Source organism: Pneumocystis carinii (assembly GCF_001477545.1).
Source record: "Pneumocystis carinii B80 chromosome Unknown supercont1.7, whole genome shotgun sequence".
Classification (NCBI taxonomy): Eukaryota; Fungi; Ascomycota; class Pneumocystomycetes; order Pneumocystales; family Pneumocystaceae; genus Pneumocystis; species Pneumocystis carinii.
This window is the reverse complement of record NW_017264719.1, coordinates 209,304-232,344: the sequence shown is the minus strand read 5'-3', so window position 1 is coordinate 232,344 and position 23,041 is coordinate 209,304. Positions and strand designations below refer to the sequence as shown.

Sequence of the window (23,041 nt, the reverse complement as noted above, 5' to 3'; positions counted from 1 at the left end):
AGTTATGTTATCTGGTATAAGTATTATTTGATTAAAAAAGTTGTTATTTTATGTTATGTACTATGAGGTTTATGAAATTATTCATAATACAAATTTGTATGATTAATTATTATATAAAACCAAAATAATATTATATTTAGTACGAGACCATATAACCTATAAATTTATGTACATATCGTTTTTTGAATTAATAGCAATAGTAGGTTTGACTGGCTTTTCTCCAAGAGCAAAATATACGATTTCTTTTTAAGAGGTTAACTTATTGTTATAAAAATATATAAATATACCAGATATATGTGTTTCAGGACCAAAAACTTTTAGAGGTAATGAAAGTTCTTCTCCGGCTGCTTTAATTGCTTTCAGGCCTTCCTGATAATTGGGGCCTGCTCGTCGAACCCATATTTGCACCTTATGTGCATGGAATGCCGAAGCATAGTCTTTCATTGCACGGACAACACCTTTAAATGTAGTGGCGACATTTGTAACTAAATAATATCATAAATTCCTATTTTAATTTTTTAATTAGGATAAAACATACAATTTGCAATTGCTCCTCCGATAAATAAATATTTTCCTTCAGGATGTAAAGGTCCGCGTGTCATTAAATCAAAAATTGTACGTGAATATTCGTATGTTTGTGTTTCTGTCGGTGCACCACTATATTCTCCATAATTTGCTAGTTGATCTGCATATCCTAGATCGATAATTGCATCTGCAAATACAACGCTTGCACCACCTCCTGCAACCAACGTCCAGATACGACCATTTGGATTAAGAATCGTTAGCTTAAGTGATGCTCCTGTTTTTGAATCTAATTCTGCAATATATCTCTCTTCCTTTGTCATTTCTCTCCCGAAAGGTGCTGGAAATACTATAGGTGGTCCTTGATCTACATTTACCTTATCTGACACTTGACAATTTGATATATTTAAAGCATGTGGTGTCCTAGCAATCGCCCATTTCGCTCCCGCTACATATTCTGCTGTTTGATCTAATTTTGCTGCTAAGTCTAAGTAGTAAATCTCTACGTTTTCCCCTTTTTTCTCTACAACTAAAGGATTGATTTCAAGGTATGTGAAATGGCATGTAACAAAGACTGTATATAACCTGATAATAAACCGAATAAGTGGTTCTTTTACACATGTTGGCACCTCTTTCAAAAGTGCTTCCTCAAGAGTTTCTCGGCTTGGAAAATCTTCTAAACTAATTGGTATTAAGATTTTTCGTGCTTTCACTTCTACATCGCCAACATCTATGCCGCCTTGGTGTGTAAACATAATCAAATCCCCCTAATAAAACAATACATAAGAAAACTCCTTTGTATCGTTGTATACCAAAAATTTTACCTCTCTTGCTGACATAATACTTAAATAATATTCGCTCTCATTAGAATGCGGCACAAATGGCTCGCAAAGAAATGTATTTAGAACATCCGAAATATTCCCTACTTTTTGTTCTTTCCCTGCAAATCGTTCAATCCAGTTACGAGTATCTTTCCAGTTCTTTTTCAGGCAGACAAGTCCAAGTTTACCACGGCGCTTAATTAGTTGATCTGGTTTCGCTACCAAATGCCTTGTATTTAAAAGCCATGGATAAATAGACTCTGCTTCATCTAAAACATGGGTTATATGCGCTGTATATGCGTCTGATGAATATGTATGTGGTGAATCAAAAATAATCTGTGCAAGAAATGTCGACTCAGCAACAGGTTTGTCCGATACCTCCTCATAAGAAACTATGGGAGTTGCATGTTTAAGCCAATATCCGAGAATGGCTTTTCCATCATATTCACGGATAGCTTTAGTCGACATAAAAGTAATAATATATAAAAAGTTATAAAGGATTTACGAATATTTGAGTGTGCGGGTAAATGTTATACAAGATGAAGGAAAGATTTCGAAATAAATTAAAATGCAATACAATAATATATCGAAATGTATGCGTTATATATGCACTAATAGATGAAATTATTTTTAAAATTTAACTAAATATATTGGATTCTACAAATAAAACCGTTTTTCAATGACGATTTTTTTTATAGACAAATTAGCATGATATATGCGTCTTTATATGTTATTATTTGTTTCAGAAATGTATTTAGATTATACGCATGTACTGAAACAAAATATATCCATCTAATTATATACATTTTTTATTTATCTAGATGTAAGCGTGTTGTATGCGTACTATATGCGTACTGTATGCGTACTATATGCGCTTTGTATGCCTGTTATATGCTTGTTATATGCTTTTTTTCTTGTATTTTTTTCTGTTTTTTATCTTTCAAAACTCCCTCTCGTTTTATTTCCATGGTGACGCTTAATTTATCTCACCACTTTTGAAAAAATCTAATTTTTGCAGAAATGATATCTGCAAATGACAACATTTACCGTGCTCCAGAAAGCACGGCACCGTTAGATCGTAAAGAATTATTTACATCTGATACTCGTGCATTTGTTTATGGGATGCAGCCTAAAGCGGTTCAAGGAATGTTGGTATGTTTTCTCTTTTAAAAAAATTATATTAAGATATATTTTTTCAGGATTATGACTTTATATGTGGTAGGAAGACGCCTTCTGTGGCAGCTATTATATATACATTTGGTGGGCAGTTTGTTTCTAAGATGTATTGGGGGTTATATTTTTTTTTTTCATAAATTATTATTTTTGATATATTGAAGAACAAAAGAAACGCTTTTACCAGTCTATCATTCTACATCGGTTGCTATATCGAAGCACTCTGATGTAGATGTTGTTGTTAATTTTGCATCGAGTCGATCAGTTTATTCTAGTACGATGGAGCTTCTTGAATATCCTCAAATTAGAGTATGATTTAATATACATAAAATATGAGTTATTTATTTTTAGACGATTGTTATTATTGCGGAAGGTGTTCCAGAGCGTCTTTCTCGTGAGATTTCTTATAAGGCAAGAGCTTTAGGTGTTGTTATTATTGGACCAGCGTATTTACGATATTTTTTTGAATAAATTGTCTTATTTATTTAGTACTGTTGGTGGTATTAAAGCAGGATGTTTTAAGCTTGGAAATACAGGGGGGATGATGGATAATATTGTTGCATCGAAGCTATATCGTCCGGGATCTGTAGGATATGTTTCTAAATCGGGGGGTATGTTGAATGAACTGAATAATATTATTTCTCAAGTTACGGACGGCCTTTATGAGGGAATTGCTATTGGTGGTGATCGATATCCTGGAACTACATTTATAGATCATCTTTTGCGTTTCGAAGCAGATCCTAAATGTAAAATACTTCTTCTTCTTGGTGAAGTAGGTGGTGTTGAAGAATATTCTGTGATTGAGGCTGTAAAAAATGGAATTATTAAGAAACCTTTGGTTGCTTGGTGCATTGGAACTTGTGCATCTATGTTTAATGTTGAGATACAATTTGGGCATGCGGGGGCATTAGCTAATTCTACCCTTGAAACTGCGTCTTCTAAAAACAAGGCAATGCGTGAAGTTGGGATTCATGTCCCTCGTGTTTTTGAGGAGCTTCCTCAACTCCTTAAAAAAATTTATGATGATCTCCTTGCTAAGGGTGTTATTGTTAAAAAAGAAGAACCTTCTGTTCCTAAAATACCTATGGATTATGATTGGGCTCAAGAACTTGGTCTTATTAGGAAGCCTGCTTCGTTTATTTCTACTATTTCTGATGATAGAGGACAAGAACTTCTTTATGCTGGTATGCCTATATCAGACGTTTTTAAAGAAGATATTGGTATTGGTGGTGTGATGTGTCTTCTTTGGTTTAGACGAAGACTTCCTTCTTATGCTTCTAAGTTTTTTGAAATGGTACTTATGCTTACTGCAGATCATGTATGTTTTATTTTTTTCTTTACATATTTATTAACATTTTTAGGGTCCTGCTGTATCTGCTGCTATGAATACCATCATTACTACTCGTGCTGGAAAGGATCTCGTTTCATCTCTTGTTTCAGGGCTTTTAACAATTGGTACTAGATTTGGAGGTGCATTAGATAGTGCAGCCGAAGAATTTACCAGAGCTATGGACAAAGGAATTTCTCCTAGGGATTTTGTTGATAGTATGAGAAAACAAAACAAATTAAGTATTTTTGATTCTGTATATTTATTTTCTTTTAATTTTCTTTTAGTTCCTGGAATTGGTCATAAAGTTAAATCTAGAAATAATCCTGATCTTCGTGTAAAGATTGTTAAAGAATATGCTAAAAAGCATTTCCCTTCTACTAAACTTTTAGAATATGCGTTAGCTGTTGAGACTATAACTACCTCTAAAAAAGATAATCTTATTTTAAATGGTAAATATTGTTATTTGTTATTTTTATTAGTTTTTAATATCTTCAAAGTTGATGGATGTATTGCTGTTTGCATTGTTGATTTATTAAGGAATTGTGGTGCATTTACTATGGAAGAAGTCGATGACTATTTAAAGGTATATTTTTACTTTTATACTTTTACAGCTGACCTGATTTTTAGATGGGAGTTCTTAATGGGCTTTTTGTATTGGGGAGAAGTATTGGGCTCATCGGGCATTTTTTAGATCAAAAAAGGCTTCGTGCTGGTTTATATAGACATCCTTGGGATGACTTTTTATATTTAGGGCTAGATAAACATGTACCGGGAGGGAATATGCGAGCACTTGTTTAGTTTCTATAAGCATTAATATTTGCTTAAGAGAAATAATTATGTAGATAAAGTAGATATAAATTGTTAAATTTTTTTGATTATTATTATTACAAATCTTATTTTTGAAATGATATTGAATAATTTCCTGTTTGTGGATCTTGAACTGCTTTGAAGTTGTCTGTTGATAGGCCAAATTTTCCAAGTATATTATTACCTAAATCTTTTAATTTATTAAGCATTTGTGTTTTTTCTCTTTCTTGAACTTCTGATAGCATAGGTTTGATTCTTGAAATAGACTCTTTAATAGATTTATGTATTGGTGAACTTTCTAGAAGACTTTTTTTCATGTCTTCATAGTCTTCATGTTATTGGTTTTTATTCATTTTAATTAATCAAATTCACTTTACCAAGTAGTGCTGCTTCAAGAGAACGCCATGTACCAATTTTTTCATTAGCTTTAGCTCTTCTATGTAACGCCTTTATGTATTCCGGTTCTTCCTTCAATGCTTTAGATCTTATTAGTTACTTTCTTGTTAATTTATTCCTTCAACCATTTGTACATGCCTCTACTGCCTCCTTCCATAATCCCTATTATAATTTTACATAAAAATACACAAATCTTCAAAAAAAAACCTTCCGTATATAACATTCTGCAATATTTCCATAATAAATAGATCGTTCATGTTTTGCTCTTAATGGTGATATATCAAGAGCATGTTGATATGATATAATAGCTTCATCAAAAAATTCTTGATAAAATAATTCATTCCCTTTAAATTTATATTCATTCGCCTCCTCAATTAGTTTCTAAAAAATAAAAATATCATTCTTTTTTCCCCTGTTTTTTACTTCTTCTTCACTTTCTCCTTCTACCTCCTCTAGACTCCCCTCTTCTCCCTCGTTTTTTAAAATATCTTTATTTATACAGCCAATTGTCTCTTCTTCGTCTTTTCTTAGTATTTCATCCTTTTCTTCCTCCTTATTTAACGGCTTTTCATACTCCATCTAAAGCATTAAGAAATTCTTATATCTTACTGCTGGTTTATAAGATCTCTGGGCCGTTGCTTAGGCAACATGTGAACGTACCGCTAACCTGCGAGGTTTTTGTAAAAACATGATATTTTCTTTTATGAGGGTAGATACAGCTTATTTGCACTGAAATTGTCTCGGATGGACCGGTTTGAATGGTTCAAGCATTTGGTATTGCTTATTTATCAGCTTCAACGATGATTTTCCGACGATTACCTAATTACTTTCATTATGGTGGAGAACGTCTTATTGAATCGAATATTCGTAGTAAATTTGAGGTATGGATCGGGATATGGGCATCGCCGTTTATATTTCTTGCATTTATTATGGTTTTTATAATATATTTTTTGTTTATAGAGTATGAATTGATGATATGTATAGGCTATTATCTTGAATCGATGTATTGTTTATGCATCGGTGAGAAGGTTTTATAATAGTTTTTGTGGTTATTTTTATCTTATTTGTTGAATAGACCGGTTCATTTAAATTTTTGGAAACGCCTGGTATTGCGTTTGATGCCGATTATTTTACTTTTTAAGACGTCATGGATGTTACTTTCATATATTAAGTTTAAAAATGATCCAATTGCAAGATATTTTCCTAGTTTTATTAAGCCGTATGAGGCCCCGTATATTCTTTGGTCGACATATAAGATTATATGTTTTGTAAGAGTGTAAAAATAATAGATATTGGTTCATTTTTACATTTTTAGACGACATTTATGAATACATTTATAGCGTCATTGCAGATGCGTCTTCCTTTAAATGATCATGGGATGACTATTTTCGAATATGCGTAAGTTTAATGATATTTAATATATAAGATGTTTATATTTAGCGTATCTTTTACTGAACTTAATTTTTCTACGCCATCAACGGAAATGATTGTTATTACTTTTCTATCTGTCTTTGGAATTTTATTGTCGCAATTTTTATGTCTTTTTAATATTGAGCGTTTTAAAGTGAGTCGAATTGTCTTTAATTTATTTAATTAATACTTACTTAATATAGTTAATTTCATCAACTATCATTGGTTGCAGTTTCTTGTCATACTTTTCATGGAGTATTTATAACGGCCGAGGTTTACATTTTTCTACAAGTAAAGATGATTTTATATGTTTTTTTTTCTTATTTAAATAAAATAGCGGTTTGTGTCTCATTCATACCTCATTTAATTACTATCTTTGTCATTATTATCTCTTTGATGATATCTTTGCTAGTACGATTGATTGTTAATCATTCATCTAATTTAAGAACTGATATTTTCAATGGAACGATTTTTGTTGGAAATAATCTTGGTCTTGATATGAGTGATGATTTTTTTGGCCTTCTTTTGAAATTTGGGATGTTGGCACTTACTTCAGCACAAGAAGCTGTTTTCCTTAATGAGGCAGAAGAAATTAAACTCGTAGAAAAAACTTGGATAGAAGAATCAGATGAATATTTAAAGTTAATAAATACTAATGGATTTTCGAAAGAAAGGAAGAATATTGAGTGTAAGAATGGGAAACAAAGAGATGCTAACAGATATCGTGTTTCCACATGGAAACCTACTATAATGCTTTTGACAAAAACTATTCAAACCGTAAAAGCATTGATTTTGTGGATTATAATTGTCTTGAAAAAAGGAAAGACGCATCTTTATGAAGAACATGTTCAAGATAATCAGGATGTTAATTCTCTTTATAATAGATTTATTCAAGGATATGATATGTTAGAAGAAGAAAGTGATGATTCGGATTTTATACCATCATTATCGATTTATAGCAATGATGATAATGAGGATTGGAAAAATAATGAAAGTATAGAAGCAAATTTGCATGAGAGCTCTAGCGACGATAACGATAACTATGCAGAAAGATCATTTTCTGAGTTGTTTCCGAATTTGAGAAGTTTGGCTCCTTTTATTTCTCCGGATCATGAAGAATCTCGTATTCTCCAGTCACATATGTCATCACATACTGTAGTTACAAGATCAAAATATCGTGAAATTTTATGTTCAAGTTATGGATCGGATGATATAAAAAGGCTTTTAGAAACAATAAAAGAGCGTAGACAGTCAATTAGTAAGCTTGGTAATAATTTTGGAGATGAAAACATGGTTCAAATAAGGAGGTGTGTAATATGCTGTTCTAGTATGAGAAATATTGTTTTATGGCCATGTCGTTGTTTGGCTTTGTGTGACGATTGCAGGAAAACATTAGCAATGCGTAATTTTAAAGGTATTAAGTTGGATTCTTGGTAATGGCTTATTTTTTTAGAATGTCCTTGTTGCAGACAATCAGTAATAAGTTATAGTAGGATTTGGATTCCATAAAATTATACTAAAACATCAATTTATTGTCTAATATTACATATTAGTTTTTCAATAATATTGAATTCTTATATTATTAGAATATTTCTAAATTCAGGATTTTAAAGCCCGTATTTTTGAGGATTAAAATCTTCAAGACTAGAAAGGATTTCATTATTAGCACCAATAATTTCATCCTTTTTTTCTTCGAAATATTTAAGTACAGCTGGTTCAGGAACCCAAATAACCTAAAACACTTAGCTATTTATATTGGTAAACATAATAATATAGGTACTCTCATGCCAGCGGACCTTCCTGCTTGTACACCTAGAATACTATCTTCTAAAAGCAAATTAGGAATATTTATCAAGTTTGGTAGATTTTATTTCCCGAAAACAAGGCATTCTTTAGATGTTAAAGGTTCTAAGTTTTTTGATTTGCGTTCATCGTTGATTATACTTAATGCTGTTAAATATATATCCGGTGCTGGTTTTCCACGCCCTTTAGGAATTCTAGGATCATCGCCACGAACAATATTTTTTCCAAAGTGTGAAAAAATATGGCCTAAATGATTCGTTTTTAAGTAGAAACTACGAATACTAGATGATGTAGCTAGCTATCTTTTTTAAATAAAATATATAAATCTCTTTTTTTTTAACAAACAACAACTGGGATTTCTCGTTCTTTAAGATATTCTAATATCTTATGGCTTCCCGGCATTTCTTTGGTTTCTAAAAATTTCTTCTTCTATATACTTATATTAGACCAATTCTTATTTTTTAAATTATTTATCACTTGGAGCTCTCCTGCTTCTTCATAAAGCTTTTCTGCCGATACATCCATTTCATAGGATTTTATAAGAATTTTAGTCGCCTGTTATTTTTATAATTATTTTACATTTTAAAAATTATTACTTCAAATCCCGGAATTCCTAAAAAAATAAACTTTAATTCTCTCTAATTATTATCAATTGACCCATAATTTGAATTTTAACTTCAATTGATAATGCTGGCTTGTTATACCGTGCCAGTAGCTCATTCGTTACTTCTGTATAAAGCTGTTCTGTGTTGATTAACAGTCCTAATAAAAATATTATACTAATTAAAAAAATCTTATTGTATTACCATCCATATCGAAAATACATGCTTTAATTGCTGGTAACCCTTCATTTTGGTTCATTTTTCCGAAATCCAAAAACTAGTGGAGTCTAAAAAATTAAGCTTGCTTATATAATGGTTGCCTAGACAACCGCTGGGTATTCAATATCACTTAACAACCTTTATATTTTATTGACTAGAAATGTCTATATTTTATGTAGGGATTGCACGGGAAAGAGAAATCCTGGCAGAGTACGTTGTTGATGGTATAACAGTGTATTTTTTTAGTATTTCTATGTATATAAATATATATGATAGGAATAGAGATAAAGGCACTTGTTTGTTTAGTGCTTGAAAAGATTAGATCTAATGAGGAGACAAGGCTTACGTATCTTTATAAGTCATATATGATTCATTATATATGTACGCCTATTGTTCCAATGGGTAATTTAACATATTTGTGTATTACATCGGATGAAATTGGACGGAGAGTTCCATTTGCATTATTAGGAGAGATAAAGCAATATTTTGGTAGTAATTTTTCTATGTGTGATATTTTTGAGCTTCCATTGTCGAGTTTTTCATTTGTTAATGAAGAAATATCAAAAAAAGTAGATGCGATAATGAATGGAGAAGATGGGGTGATAATGGTAGATATGGCACGTGTTGTTCATAAAGAAATTGAGCAGGTTAAATCGGGTATTTAGATTGATTAAAATTTAAAATTAAAATTTTATGATATTTATGTAGCGATGATGGAAAATATTGAAAGGGTACTTGAACGTGGAGAGCGTATTGAATTACTAGTTGATCGAACACAAAATATGAATGAAACAGCATTTAGTTTTTCTAAAAGATCAACATATTTAAGGTAAAATTTTTTTTGATTTAATTATTATAATAAATGAAGCGATTAGACGGCGTATATTATGGGAATCGATAAAAACGACTGTAATTCTTTCACTTGTTGTTTTATTTTTACTTTATTTATTGATTGGTTTTGGATGTGGATTTCCAGGTAATAATATTGATAATCGGGTTTTTTTATATTTATTTTTTGTTAGTATGGCAAAATTGTCGTTAGAATTGTATGTAAAAAGGCTATTTTTATCTGTATTTTATACTGGAAAATTTTTCCCATTTTTCTATATGATTTTTTTGAGAATTCTTATGCAAATTAATAAGATACTTTATTTTGCAAAGCATGAAAGTTGTAAAAATGTCATTGTTCTAAAATATGAAATTGTTTTATAATTAGAAAATGCATAAGTCTTGAAATAAAAAATGATTACATTAATATTTTATAATATAATTAGTATATTTTTATTAAACATGATTTTTTATAGATGCTTTTTCTTGTAATTATAAGTCATTAAGCCTTCGGCAAAAAAAAATTAATAGATTAATATTATTTACTGTAATAAATATAATGTTTTTATTCTATAATGATCAATTTACATAGAGTTTCATGTTTTTAAAGTATATGTTTAATACAGTAAATATAAACCTTATGTAAAATATCAATTTTAGGGCTGGGTCTGATTAAAAAGTGTATAAAATTGAAGTAAATTTTGATACAAGTATAAATGATAAAGAAACCAAATAAAGATGAATTAAATGCCCTTTGGCATAATTACGAAATCATTTGTTCCATTTTTTATAGAAACAAAAATCAACATCATGGACAAGTTTGGTGGAAATATGTTTCCATGTTACGGCAAAAACTTCGACTATATTTCCTATTACCTTTACATTCCCGTGAGAAACAACAGAAGAAAATACTTACCTTCATCCCTAATGCATATTTGTATGTATAGTTTTCGAAGTAATTAATTTTTTAATAAGTTAAGATATTTTTCAAGTATTATAGCTCAGGGCCAATTTCCCAAATTAGGCATAGTACTGTTTACAATTATAGCAAGTATTAGATATATATTTTGGAAAGATGAAACGGTTCGAGAAAATATTCAAGAGATAGATTCTGAAGACATGGGTGAAGTAGTTGACATATGTTCTTGAAAAAATTGATCCGATTAAAATCCAAAATAATAATGTCATGTATATCAAAAATAACATATAATCAGTTTTGCATCTGTTCATAAATAACGAATTTTATTTTTCGACTTATTCTTGGCGCATAATAAAATAATACATTTTTATGTTGAATTGTTAAATACTTGTAATTTATATTATACCCTATTCAAGATTATGTGACTTAATAAACTGTATTGTATGAAATGTTTTTTGTTTTTTTTGATGATAATGATAATGTTTGAAAAAATGTAAAAAAATGAATTTTCTGATCTGAATATTTATATTTTTTAAATAGTTATATATGATGTTTTATAATTTTTAGGTAGTATTGTTTGTGTCTAATATTTCATTATCTCTATCACTTTCGTTGCTTTCCTCTGAAGATTTATCATCTGTATTTTCAGTATTGGAAGACGATTCATTATCTGTTATACGTTCTGTACATCTGCTTTTTAAGTACTATAATATTAGGTCTTTTTATACAAGATTTAGATGAATACCATGTCGAGTTTTTTGACTAATTCTTTTGAAAATCCTTCGGCTTTTATTTGCGCATCTAAATTATTTTCTCTTTTCACATCCTTATGAAATATAGGAATGTAATCTGATTCAAAGCGAAATTTCTTTTGAAAATATTTTTTAATGCATTGAACATCACGATTAAAATATCTATTGTTTGTTAAATGAGATGATTAATTGCCAAATAATTTACTCTTCAGAATTAAAATGATCAATACTAATCATTTGTGGGAAATCGATCATTATAGGATCCCCATTTTCATAAACTAAAATATTAAATTCATTAAAATCTCCATGAATTAATCCGTAATTAGCCAATTTTACAATTAATTGCATTAAAGTAATATAAAGTTTTTCTGGATGTACGATATTATCTATTTTATGCAAAGGATATGCTTCAATTTTTTCCATAATAATACAATGTCGAGCATGGTCTATAGGTTGAGGAACTGGAAATTTGTTTTCATACAGTACCTTTAACGATCAAAATTAAAATAACTAATATATGATTTAATACTTTCATAACTGTATATTCTTTTTTTGCTGCTAAACGTGACATATACATCCAACTAGCAGATTTTCTGTTTTTAAGATAATCACGTTTTAACTTAACACTTCTAAACGATATTCTTCCAAGTCTAGATATAAAAATTATTTTTGTATAAAAATATTATAAGAAAGTAATGCCTATGTATCTTAAGAATCATTTGCTTTCCTGTTTTATCTGAAACAACGTAAACATCTAATGTATGTTAATTTTAAAAGAGTTATTTACTATTATATTACCTGATTCTTTACCAACCCCAACTTTATTTCCAATAGAATATATGTATTCCCTCTTTGAAAAGGATTTTAATGCCAAATAATCATATCCAGCGTATGTAAGCCGGTATCCATCATCTGAAATTTTAAGTTTTAAATAAAATATTAAATAATACAAACATTTTGCGTTCTTGACCTTAGAAATAAGACCATTTCTTGCTAATTCACTAATGCATTTTTGTTCATTATTTCCTTTTAATCCTGAAATTTGAACAATTAATGAAGTTGGAACAAGTTCATGATTTTTTGATCCCATTTCTACCTAAAAATCTTTAGTAATGAAAACTAACATAAGAACAATAATATAACAGCTGTAAGTACTCTAAAGTCATCCTGTGATAGGTATCGGATGGATTTAATATCTAAATTAACCATTGTAGGTTCTTTTTTTAAAGGAAATTCGATGATTTGAAAATAATGTGGAACATATGGAAAATATTCTAGTATAACATAATAAATATATTGTAAATTTATTTTAGATTCTTTTATATTTTTTTTCAAAATAATATATAATTAACTGATTCATATATTTAAGATATGGTATTTAGAATGCTTATTATCCTCTTAATTTTATTTAGTTTTTGTATTATTTAGAATTTATTATTACCTATTTGCTCTGTTTCCCCAGCCTAATAATACGTTAATTAGAGAATTGATCAAAAAATGGAAATACCTTTAGGATTATCTTCTTTAAATTCATCCCATTTTCTTGCTTTATACATTTCTATATCTATTTCTTCCATGTTGTCTTGATCAATTTCTTTTTTATTTTGTGGTATCCTAGTTTACGTATTATAAATTAAAAAATGAAGATATAATAATAATTACTCTTTGTTAGAAAGAATATTCCCTTTTTTTGCTTCTTCTTTTAAATATTCATCAATAGACATTGTAGGCAGACTATGATCTGGTCCAAAAACATTGTTTTTTAATTGTTCTCTCTTTGCTATAATAGTAAAAGGACGTAATGGCTATAATATTGTTATTGGAAAATAGTTATTTAATGAGATTAAAACCTTTCCATGTTTATCTAAAAGAGTATTACCTTTTTGAGAATTATTTTTTGTTTTAAATGTTGAATGAATATTATTTTCTGCTTCAGCTCTATGACAGTCATTAATTGGATCTTGATTTTTGTCCTTTGAAATTTCTATCATTTTTAACTCCAAATCTAGTTGTTCTATGCTTTGTAATGACTTAAAAATAGCTAATTGGACCACTTCAAGGAAATGTTTTCGTAAATCATTTTCATCTTTTGATGGATTTTTTAAAAAATTGGATATATTCTTATTTAATTCTTTTTCTCTTTTGTATCTTTGAATTTTTTCTTCTCTTCGAGAGACATTAGAAACTCTTATATAATCTTCATTGTGTGTTTCATTAGAATTAAGACAATTAAATAAAGCTTTGTCAGAATTTGTCAGTAATGCATAGTTTTCACATAATGTCAAAAATGAAACGAATAGATTCTAAAAAAGTATAAGTTTGCAAAAATTATGTTAATATAAAAAACTCTTGATGATAATATAGCTGATGATCTATTAGATGTCGTGTTTTTGTCTAAAAGTTCTGCTATATAATAGTCTATCAAAAGAAATCTAATCTTTTACCTTCGGATATAAATTGTTTATAATATTTACCTAATTTCTGAAGTGCTTATCTCATCAATTCCTTCATTGTTGCTAAAAAGAGATAGCTTTCTGGATAGATAGTGGCATTTTTCATATAAAGAAATACATTCCGCTAACAATTCCTAATTATTATTATAATTTAATTTATAAAAAAGAGTAAATAACTGTTGATCCTTCCTCTATTTTTATACGGAAGTTTTCTGCTAAATCAAAAAGCTCACGAAGAGATCTATTTTCTTGAGGCTGATTTTCTATATCCATTTTATTGTTAAATAGTTCATAAGATATTGCGTAAGGTGCAGTACTTTGGATATAAAAAAAGATTAATAATATACAAATAAATATAAAAGGAAATATAATATATTTTGAATATTTTAGATTTTTTTAATAATATTTACATTAAAAATTTGAATTTTTATAGATTATTTTATATAATAGATATGATAATAAATGATTTATTTGAAGGTTATTTTTCCAAAAATCTTTAAAAATGGATATGCTTTTTACAATCAATAAACATATAAATGTTTTTAATGCTTTTTTGTTTTTAAAAAGAGATTTTGCTTTTTTTATAGATATATAGTTTTATTTCGAAATTTAATTAAAATATACTTTATTAGGAATTTTAGCAATCATAGTTGAAATTTTTAATATTAAATAGTTTAAACAATATAGGATATATTTTTTGTAAATATACTATAATTAAAAGTTCTATTTGTATAGATATTAAAAATAGAGCTTAGTGTTTTAATAAATAGTGTTATGAATTTTTGATATTGATTAAATTATATTGATTAAAGATGATGCAATTTTCTTGAATTATTAGGATTAGTGATAAAAAGCCTAAAATTATTTAGAAATTGCCTTGTCAGTATCTAGTTAGTTCTGTTTTAATCCAAAGTAACCTAAATATCCTATGGATTATATCTGAATTTCAATATTTACGTAAAATAGATTTAAGGAAAATTATATGTCTTAATGATATAATATTCTTTATAGATTTTATCATTGATCATATTAAATTTACACTTAATAATTTTTCATAGAATATTATAGTAATCATTTTTAAAGATCATGATGTAATGTCTTCTGTAGATATATTTTGAGATTTTCATAGTTTATTTTTTTTTAAATTTAATTGTTGTACAATTGTTATATTATACATCAATTGATCATTCTTAAATAAATTTAATTAATTTTATTTTTAAAATTTAAAATTTTTAATTAAGATTAATTTAATTATTATTGGTATAATTTCTGTTTTAAAGCATAATAAAAAAACTATTAAAATAAAATATTATAAATTTTTTAGAAAATGTTCTAAAACTTTCATATATACTCTTAATGGTATTTTTATTTTTTATTTGCCCGTATTCCTGTTTTATTAGTTTACATTAATAATTAAAGGATTTTAAAAGTAATAAGTAAAATAATTAAATTATTTCTGAACTATGTAAATTTTCTAAATATATAAAAAAATCAATACGTTAGATAAATATTATAAAACTTTTTTGATTTTTATGATAGCTAGTCAGATTTTTCAATGATAAATTTATATTTTGTATAATGCTTATAATTGATTGTGGAATAATGTTATTTGGATTTTTGAATAGAACTTTATCTTTTGTAAAAGTATCGTATATAGTTCCTAAAATCACAAGCTAGTAAATATGATTTTATTATCATATGCTTAAATAAGGAATGGTTGTATGATGAATATATATATATTTATATATTTAAATAAAAAAAATGTCTTTTTTTTGAATAGACAGTTTTATTATTTTTATTTGATAAAGAAAATAAATATTCTGTTATGATAATTAATAAAAAAATGGAAGTTATAATTTTTCCTATTTTTATTCTGCAATGAATAGTCTCTTTTGAATTTGGATTAATAATATCAACGATAAGAAACAAAATGTCAAGTTTAATTTATTAAACATTTCTTTTGATATTTCAATTGAAATCAATAATAATAATTGATTAGAAATATATAGAGAGAGATTATATTTTTTATATAAATCTATGGAATATATCTATTGTTTTTATATTTTATTTTTCTTTATATTTGAATTTTTAGGATTTTTGATAAAAATGCTGTAAAAATAGTAATAATAAATAATTGCACTTTTATTATATATTTTAAACATATGTATCTTTAATTATTAAATTTCTTAATTTCTAATGTGTTTATTGCAATTTTTAAGAATAAATATGTTAAGTATTTTAGAAGTTTATCTAATTTTTTTTCTAAAAATATTTTGCAAAGCTATATCTAATAATATTAAATTTCATGTTGATATATTAACATTTATAATCTTTTATTTTTATTCAAGAATGAAAATTATTTTTAAAATTAAATTTTATTTTTTTAAAAAATAATGCCTTTTCTATCAACAGTATTTTTTAGATTAAGACATTTTGAAATGTTTTTTAATGATATTATTTTCTAAACTTTATTCAATTGTCTATTTTTCCTATTTTTATAGCTTTTGAATATATGTTTAATCGATATTATGGATATATATTTATGAGTTTATAAATTTAAACTTTTAGGGAATTTTTAATTTATATAAATATTTTTTGATATTTTTTATATTTTTCTTTACTTTTTAAAGAGATTATTTAATTTTATAATGAGTTTTTTCAAGGTATTTTTTGTTTATTTCTTAAATTTTAAGATGTTTTAAATACTTAATTATTGTAATGTTTAGGGTCCCTATTTGTTGTTATATTCTTAGATGGATGAATCTACTAATTCCGATCTACGTTTATCAAAACGAATTCTCCCTTTAGACATTGCTGTTGTTAGTAAAATTGCAGCTGGTGAAGTAATAATTTTTTTTTTATCTTTATATTTTTTATCTAAATTGTTTTAGATTATTCGGAGACCTTGTAATGCTTTAAAAGAGTTAATTGAAAACTGTGTTGATGCAGGTGCTACATCAATTGATATTTTAGTTAAAGGTGGAGGACTAAAGCTTCTCCAAGTATCAGATAATGGACATGGAATTATGGTTATTTTCTGGGGAATTATTTAATTATGTTTATTTTATTTAGAAAGAGGATCTTCCTATTCTTTGTGAACGTTTCACTACATCCAAGTTACGTACATTAGAGGATTTATCATCAATTTCTACATATGGATTTAGAGGAGAAGCGTTAGCAAGTATTTCTTATATATCTTTCTTAACTATAATTACAAAAACTACTGGTTCGAGTTGTGCATGGGAGTGAGAGTAAAATATCGTTCAAGCTTTATTTTTGATTGAATATAGAGCTAACTATCTTAACGGAAAACTCATATCACCCAAGTTAGGTGAATCATCAAATCCTAAGCCAGCTGCTGGAAAGAAAGGGACTCAGATTGTGGTATTTAATTTTATTAAATTATAAATAATAATAATAATTTTAGGTTAAGGATTTATTTTATAATACTCCTTCTAGACTGAAATCCTTTTCCAGTGCCAACGATGAGTATGTTAGAATACTGGATATTATTTATAGATATGCTATTCATTGTGAGAAAATAAGTTTTTCATGTAAAAATGTATGTTTTTATATATGTTATTTTTATGAATTTTTTTGACAATTTTAAAGTATGGAGATACAGTACCATCTATTTCTATATCATCTAGATCAACTGTGGTTGAAAGAATTAAACAATTATATGGAACTACTGCTGGTTTTGAGCTTTTACCTTTTTCATTAACTTCGCAGGATTATATGTTTCAAGCTCAGGGTTTTATTACAAATACTGCTTATAGTGCTAGAAAAACTGTCTTTTTGCTGTTTATTAATCGTACGTATATTTTATGTATTGATACTCTAGAATAATTATAAATATAGATAGATCTGTTGACTGTAATACACTCAAATCCAGACTTGAATCTATTTATAGCAGTTTTTCGTTGAATTCTGGTTATCCATTTATGTATATATCATTGGAAATAGATTCTTCTAGAGTTGATGTAAATATTCATCCTACAAAACGCGAAGTTCATTTTTTTAATGAAAATGAAATTATTGATCTTATATGTGATAAAGTTTGTTTAGAACTCTCTAAAACTTATTCTTCAAAGGAGCTTTCGATACATGTAAGTATTTGCAATATCTTGAACATTTAATTCTTTCCTTTTAGTCACTTAAAACAACTACAAATTCTTCAAATGCTGATACTGATTGTAATTCTATAGGGAGTAACTTCATATGTATTATTTATTTTAGTTATTTATTTTTCTAGAAAAAGGTTATGATAAATTTCATGTTCGTACTGATGCGAAATTTCGAACAATTACATCTCTTCTTAATGTTAATAGTTTTAATTCAAAAAAAGTAAAGAGAAGTAATTCTATAGAAAATTTCTATCATGAGCCTTTATATGAAACGAATAATAGAGAAAAGGTTGTTGTTAGACTTGCAAGTATCAAGGAATTAAGAGATGAAGTGTTGGATCGGAGAGATGATGGTAGTTTTTTATAATCTAATATTCTTATTACTTTGTTTTAATTTTATTAAGTTTTAACTAATATATTAATGAATCATATTTTTATTGGTGTAGTTGATGAGGAAAAACAATTGGCTGCTATACAGTGTTCTACAGAACTATATTTTGTTGATTATGGGTCTCTTTGGTTTTTTTCTTTTTATATTGTTTTATTTTTTTAATTTTTCTATTAGTTTTGAACTTTTTTATCAAATTGGATTGGCTGGATTTGCTAATTTTGGAACAATAAAATTAGAGCCAGAATTGTTATTAGTAGAGTTGCTTGAGATATTATTAGAAAGTTTAGAATGTGATCCTGTGGCTTCAAAAAAAATAATAGTATTTATATCATTTTTTATTATTTTATATTTATTTTGTTTTTAGGATGCATCTAAAATAATTATAGATTATAGGGAAATGCTTTACGAATATTTTTCTTTTGGTGTTACATCTGATGGTAAAATATATTCCCTTCCTTTGCTTCTTAAAGATTATATTCCAAATATTGGGAAGCTTCCCTTATTTATTTATAGACTTTGCATTAAAGTATTTTTTTTTATCTTTGACTGTTATATCTAATATCTACAGGTTAATTGGAATCAAGAAAAGGAATGTTTTTGCACTTTTTTAAGGGAATTAGCTTTGTTTTATTCTCCCGAACCTTTATTTCAGAAACAGTATGATATTGAAACTTATGAAAATGAAAAAAAGATTCTTTCTAAAGCTCTAGAATGTGTCTTGTTTCCTGCATTTAAAAAAAGATTAATTGGAACGATTGAGCTTTCTCGAAAAAGGAATGTCGTTGAAGTAGTTACTTTACCTAAATTGTATAAAGTATTCGAAAGATGTTAAGACAAAAAACACTACATGTTAAATGCAATGTTTATATTTGAATTTTTAGATGATATTTATAAGATTTTAATCGATTTTTATGTTCTTTAATCATTTTTGAAATTATTTAATATGGTATATTTTATAAGTAATATTGGTTATTTTATACATTGCTTATTTAAAATATTTTTACGAAATATAAGGGTTGTATATTCTATTTTTTAATTAATTATGTTATTTTGTAAAGAAATTTGGTTTCGAGTTATTTAAAATTGCTATATTTAAATTTTATAAATTATTAATTATAAATAATTTAGATAATATAATATCTTGATACATTCAATTATTTTTATATTTATATTGTTAATGTAGATTGATAGCAATAATTATTATTTTTTCATGTTTTCATTGTTTTGTTTGATTTTTAAGTTATTTATTAAAATAACAGATTACTTGAATTTATATATAATTTAATATTTAGTTTTATGATTAATTTCAAAAAGTATCTCTATTTTCTTAAGTTTATATATCAATTTTTATTATGTTAGATTTTTTGTATTTTATATATATTAAAAATATTAAGTTTAAAAATTGTTATGTTATAGTTTTTGTATATATTTATGTATTATGAGAATAGTTTTTCTATGTTTTTAGATTTTAATTGATTAATATTAAAAATATCTTATAATAAATTATATTTGAGTTATAAAAGACGTTTAAAATAATTTTAAATAATTTTACAAGTTATTTTTTATTAATTTTTGAAAGTTTTAGAATTTAAATTATTTAGAAAAAAAAAGATACAAAGAATATTTTTTGTAAAATTCTATTTTTTAAAGTTAAGTTTTAATAATAAATATTAAGAGTTATACATTATTATATTTTATCCTATAGTAAATGTTTACTGTATCTCCTTCTAAAATATTTTAGTTAAAATATGCTTCGAAGTTTATCAGCTTTAAAGGTATATTAAATATTGTATATAAATCAATAAAATTAAATTAATAAGAAATTAACATTGACAACTTGATTGTTGAACATTTGTTTCTCGAGGATTAATATTAACATCAATCACTATAAAACTTAATACTATAAATTTAAAGAATAGAATTACTTAATGTGCTATTTGTATCCTGTATATTTTCTATTCCTGGAAGAACACATGCAATATTTCTAAAAAGAGTTTTAACATTGCTACCCGTTTTTGCACTTGTCTCCATGAATTGCGTCTTAAGATCCTTTGCCATCTTTTCTCCTTCCTCTGTTGTAACTTGACTTTTTTATTTAGTAATGACTGTTAGTATAAAATTTATCTTCTTACCGTTTACTGTTAAGATCTGTTTTGTTTCCTACTGTAACAATAATCACATCATTTCCTCGTTCTGATTTTATATCATTTATCCACTCTTTTATACTCATAAAGGAATTCCGATCTAAAAAGTAAGAAATCGGCTTGAGACTTAAAGGAATATTTACTGGTAATATCATAAACAACAACAGCCACACTAGAATCCCGAATATAACTAGGAATAAGGCTTCTAAACCGTTCTTGCCCTGCTGTATCCCATAGCTGTAAACGCACTGTTTTGTCTTCCAAGTACATTGTTTTAGACAAAAAGTCTATGCCTATAGTTGCCTATCATTTAAATAAGTTTTATTATATAAAATATATCATTTTTACTTGATAGGTATTATCAAAAGTATCATACATAAATCCTGCAGATATATTAGTTTAAATATTTTATAAAATATTTTTTAAAACTTGTAATTAGTGATGTTTTTCCAACACTTTGATCACCTATATATTTAAAATTATTAAATTCAAATATTTTGTTTTATATGTTAAGTTTTACCAAGAAATACAAGTTTAAATTTCTTTAATGAATTTGCTAAATCTGTCATTTTTAAAGTTGGTATATTATTGAACGATAAAAATATTCAATTTTTTTTACTTAAAAAAATTTATGAGCTTTACAGTAACTCTTAAAAAAATGTTTGGAATCTTTTAAAAAGTTTTTATTATTTGGCTGGTTAATTTGTTTAGTGTTGAAAAGGAAAACGTTGAAGGTGTAATTTTAGTAGATGATAATGGACTTTGTCTAGGATGTAGGAATATATTTTAAATTATATTGCTATATTATTAATTCTCTATTCTAGCTTATGGGAAGGTGAATGAAGAATATGCAAACAAGTGTATTAAATTTGTAGATTTAGAGTTACAAACCAAAATGTTTGCAGCAGTGATGAGTAAAAAACAGTATGTTTTCGGTAAAATACATGGATATTGTTGTCTTATATGTTTTTAGAAAAGTACTTTTGCATAGGGATTCGGGTATTACAACAGTTTTATTTATGGCACGCTGAATTTGATAAATTTTTCTTGTTATATTATCATGGCATATATTGGTACTTTTCTGATACAATATATTATAAAAGAAAATGCTTTTTGATTGTATGTTTATATGTTTTTTAGTTAGGCTTATGAAGTTTTACTGTTTTTTTTTGTTTTTTTTTAATACGCCTTAAGTTGATTTATATACAAAATGTTGGGAATATATTTGCGAATTTTTTTATAATGAATATATGATTTTTTATATAGAAATAGTAAATTTGGGTAATGTTTCATCTATTTCTATTTATGTTTTATTCAAGTTTTTTAATCAATGTTTTACGTAATATCGATATAAATGAAAAATGTTAAGAGTTAAACATTTTGAAATACCTAAGCCGAGGGTTTATATTCCTTATTTTATAATGAAGATTTAGTTTTAACTAATTTTCTTAAGTCATTTTTATATTTTCTGGATTTAAAGATTGGTACAGAGCTAATTATTTTTTTTTCTATTTTAAATAAGGCATCTGGCATTTATGGATTTTTCGTAACATTAATTAACTGTTTTTTTTTTTATTTTTATGAGTATTGATGTTTTAATTAAGTGGTAGATTCTTCTTTAAGCATGTCTTTATGGAAAATGTTTATGTATTTTTACTCTTTACTTGTATTACTTGGATTTACAATGATGATGAAATATATTCGAACGGTAATTTATTGGGCTTTTAATTTTTTTTTATACTTTTTAGGAATCTCCTTTTCATATATTGATTTGTGCTTATTTTTATTTTATTGATACTTTTATTAGCTCTATATATTCTGCAATATTCACAATTGTATGGTTTATGAATATATTTAAACATGCGATAATTTCTTCTGGTGCTGGAAAGTTGGTTAGTTCTCAAAAATCAGAAATGTATATTTTTTCTTTTTCTGATAAATCACTAAAGTTGTTTAGAATTGAATTATGGTCTTCTAATAATTCCGAGTACGCACATGATAGTTCAATGATGTTTTTTTCTATCGAAAATCTTTTTACTGTTTTTATTTTATGTTTTTTTCTATGCTTAAAGATATATTTTTGTCTTGTTGTGTTCTCATATGCACGTTATTTATTGTTACGAACAGGAAATATATATAAATATTTACGTAACGAACGAATAAAGAAATTGGTATCTCTGTTGACTTATGGGAAATATTGGGAAAAGGCTGATGATACCTTTTGTAAGATTAAATGTTCATTGGATCTCAATGTGTTTAATGCTAGATAAATAGATGGAAATTTTTGAGAAAAATATGTTAAATCCTTCATTTTTCTTGGTTTTAAGATATATATAATGTTGAG

General features: G+C 26.5%; 13 protein-coding genes across 13 annotated transcripts; 7 read left to right on the top strand and 6 right to left on the bottom strand.

The window, feature by feature from the left end:
• Nucleotides 1-111: 111 nt before the first annotated feature.
• On the bottom strand, nt 112-1,857 carry T552_01723 (hypothetical protein). The gene is made up of 4 exons (XM_018370291.1): nt 1,347-1,857; nt 539-1,289; nt 288-485; nt 112-242 (listed from the first exon to the last, which is right to left on the bottom strand). Exons 1-4 carry the CDS (start codon nt 1,809-1,811, stop codon nt 157-159), a joined length of 1,500 nt encoding a protein of 499 aa, XP_018226005.1. The 5' UTR covers nt 1,812-1,857; the 3' UTR covers nt 112-156.
• A 460-nt stretch (nt 1,858-2,317) lies between these two features.
• T552_01722 (ATP-citrate synthase subunit 1) lies at nt 2,318-4,693 on the top strand. The gene is made up of 9 exons (XM_018370290.1): nt 2,318-2,495; nt 2,543-2,634; nt 2,681-2,825; nt 2,868-2,962; nt 3,006-3,834; nt 3,878-4,085; nt 4,131-4,295; nt 4,344-4,429; nt 4,474-4,693. Exons 1-9 carry the CDS (start codon nt 2,364-2,366, stop codon nt 4,642-4,644), a joined length of 1,923 nt encoding a protein of 640 aa, XP_018226004.1. The 5' UTR covers nt 2,318-2,363; the 3' UTR covers nt 4,645-4,693.
• T552_01721 (hypothetical protein) lies at nt 4,694-5,672 on the bottom strand. The gene is made up of 5 exons (XM_018370289.1): nt 5,473-5,672; nt 5,257-5,430; nt 5,175-5,211; nt 5,031-5,129; nt 4,694-4,981 (listed from the first exon to the last, which is right to left on the bottom strand). The coding sequence occupies exons 1-5, from the start codon at nt 5,626-5,628 to the stop codon at nt 4,740-4,742; spliced, it is 708 nt and encodes a 235-aa protein (XP_018226003.1). The 5' UTR covers nt 5,629-5,672; the 3' UTR covers nt 4,694-4,739.
• An 89-nt stretch (nt 5,673-5,761) lies between these two features.
• On the top strand, nt 5,762-8,014 carry T552_01720 (hypothetical protein). Its single transcript, XM_018370288.1, has 8 exons — nt 5,762-5,981; nt 6,034-6,077; nt 6,125-6,317; nt 6,365-6,447; nt 6,490-6,613; nt 6,663-6,750; nt 6,797-7,873; nt 7,913-8,014. Exons 1-8 carry the CDS (start codon nt 5,808-5,810, stop codon nt 7,966-7,968), a joined length of 1,839 nt encoding a protein of 612 aa, XP_018226002.1. The 5' UTR covers nt 5,762-5,807; the 3' UTR covers nt 7,969-8,014.
• A 9-nt stretch (nt 8,015-8,023) lies between these two features.
• Nucleotides 8,024-9,162, bottom strand: T552_01719 (hypothetical protein). The gene is made up of 7 exons (XM_018370287.1): nt 9,069-9,162; nt 8,920-9,024; nt 8,859-8,875; nt 8,740-8,817; nt 8,608-8,691; nt 8,240-8,560; nt 8,024-8,192 (listed from the first exon to the last, which is right to left on the bottom strand). The coding sequence occupies exons 1-6, from the start codon at nt 9,121-9,123 to the stop codon at nt 8,327-8,329; spliced, it is 573 nt and encodes a 190-aa protein (XP_018226001.1). The 5' UTR covers nt 9,124-9,162; the 3' UTR covers nt 8,024-8,192; nt 8,240-8,326.
• A 39-nt stretch (nt 9,163-9,201) lies between these two features.
• T552_01718 (hypothetical protein) lies at nt 9,202-10,176 on the top strand. The gene is made up of 5 exons (XM_018370286.1): nt 9,202-9,307; nt 9,360-9,740; nt 9,792-9,912; nt 9,959-10,059; nt 10,106-10,176. The coding sequence occupies exons 1-5, from the start codon at nt 9,244-9,246 to the stop codon at nt 10,123-10,125; spliced, it is 687 nt and encodes a 228-aa protein (XP_018226000.1). The 5' UTR covers nt 9,202-9,243; the 3' UTR covers nt 10,126-10,176.
• A 408-nt stretch (nt 10,177-10,584) lies between these two features.
• T552_01717 (hypothetical protein) lies at nt 10,585-11,105 on the top strand. Its single transcript, XM_018370285.1, has 2 exons — nt 10,585-10,848; nt 10,892-11,105. Exons 1-2 carry the CDS (start codon nt 10,628-10,630, stop codon nt 11,058-11,060), a joined length of 390 nt encoding a protein of 129 aa, XP_018225999.1. The 5' UTR covers nt 10,585-10,627; the 3' UTR covers nt 11,061-11,105.
• A 242-nt stretch (nt 11,106-11,347) lies between these two features.
• Nucleotides 11,348-12,856, bottom strand: T552_04127 (hypothetical protein). The gene is made up of 8 exons (XM_018372178.1): nt 12,726-12,856; nt 12,537-12,678; nt 12,381-12,494; nt 12,282-12,336; nt 12,112-12,232; nt 11,788-12,068; nt 11,576-11,744; nt 11,348-11,534 (listed from the first exon to the last, which is right to left on the bottom strand). The coding sequence occupies exons 1-8, from the start codon at nt 12,789-12,791 to the stop codon at nt 11,394-11,396; spliced, it is 1,089 nt and encodes a 362-aa protein (XP_018225998.1). The 5' UTR covers nt 12,792-12,856; the 3' UTR covers nt 11,348-11,393.
• Nucleotides 12,855-14,308, bottom strand: T552_04126 (hypothetical protein; the record flags this gene model as incomplete). Its single annotated transcript, XM_018372177.1, has 8 exons — nt 12,855-12,979; nt 13,024-13,045; nt 13,090-13,196; nt 13,245-13,387; nt 13,433-13,885; nt 13,930-14,014; nt 14,057-14,169; nt 14,213-14,308. The coding sequence occupies 8 exons, from the start codon at nt 14,306-14,308 to the stop codon at nt 12,973-12,975; spliced, it is 1,026 nt and encodes a 341-aa protein (XP_018225997.1). The 3' UTR covers nt 12,855-12,972.
• A 2,371-nt stretch (nt 14,309-16,679) lies between these two features.
• T552_01715 (hypothetical protein) lies at nt 16,680-19,429 on the top strand. The gene is made up of 14 exons (XM_018370284.1): nt 16,680-16,698; nt 16,762-16,878; nt 16,927-17,064; nt 17,108-17,280; nt 17,326-17,419; nt 17,463-17,597; nt 17,648-17,849; nt 17,897-18,144; nt 18,189-18,246; nt 18,291-18,515; nt 18,567-18,681; nt 18,728-18,872; nt 18,918-19,079; nt 19,122-19,429. Exons 2-14 carry the CDS (start codon nt 16,789-16,791, stop codon nt 19,383-19,385), a joined length of 2,049 nt encoding a protein of 682 aa, XP_018225996.1. The 5' UTR covers nt 16,680-16,698; nt 16,762-16,788; the 3' UTR covers nt 19,386-19,429.
• Nucleotides 19,430-20,332: 903 nt separating this feature from the next.
• Nucleotides 20,333-21,288, bottom strand: T552_01714 (GTP-binding protein ryh1). Its single transcript, XM_018370283.1, has 7 exons — nt 21,218-21,288; nt 21,127-21,162; nt 21,046-21,080; nt 20,841-21,000; nt 20,686-20,797; nt 20,479-20,639; nt 20,333-20,438 (listed from the first exon to the last, which is right to left on the bottom strand). Exons 1-7 carry the CDS (start codon nt 21,264-21,266, stop codon nt 20,377-20,379), a joined length of 615 nt encoding a protein of 204 aa, XP_018225995.1. The 5' UTR covers nt 21,267-21,288; the 3' UTR covers nt 20,333-20,376.
• On the top strand, nt 21,287-21,773 carry T552_01713 (hypothetical protein). Its single transcript, XM_018370282.1, has 4 exons — nt 21,287-21,357; nt 21,409-21,470; nt 21,522-21,621; nt 21,671-21,773. The coding sequence occupies exons 1-4, from the start codon at nt 21,329-21,331 to the stop codon at nt 21,726-21,728; spliced, it is 249 nt and encodes an 82-aa protein (XP_018225994.1). The 5' UTR covers nt 21,287-21,328; the 3' UTR covers nt 21,729-21,773.
• Nucleotides 21,774-22,017: 244 nt separating this feature from the next.
• On the top strand, nt 22,018-23,013 carry T552_01712 (hypothetical protein). The gene is made up of 5 exons (XM_018370281.1): nt 22,018-22,097; nt 22,151-22,259; nt 22,308-22,405; nt 22,446-22,612; nt 22,655-23,013. Exons 1-5 carry the CDS (start codon nt 22,059-22,061, stop codon nt 22,965-22,967), a joined length of 726 nt encoding a protein of 241 aa, XP_018225993.1. The 5' UTR covers nt 22,018-22,058; the 3' UTR covers nt 22,968-23,013.
• The last annotated feature ends 28 nt before the right edge of the window (nt 23,014-23,041 follow it).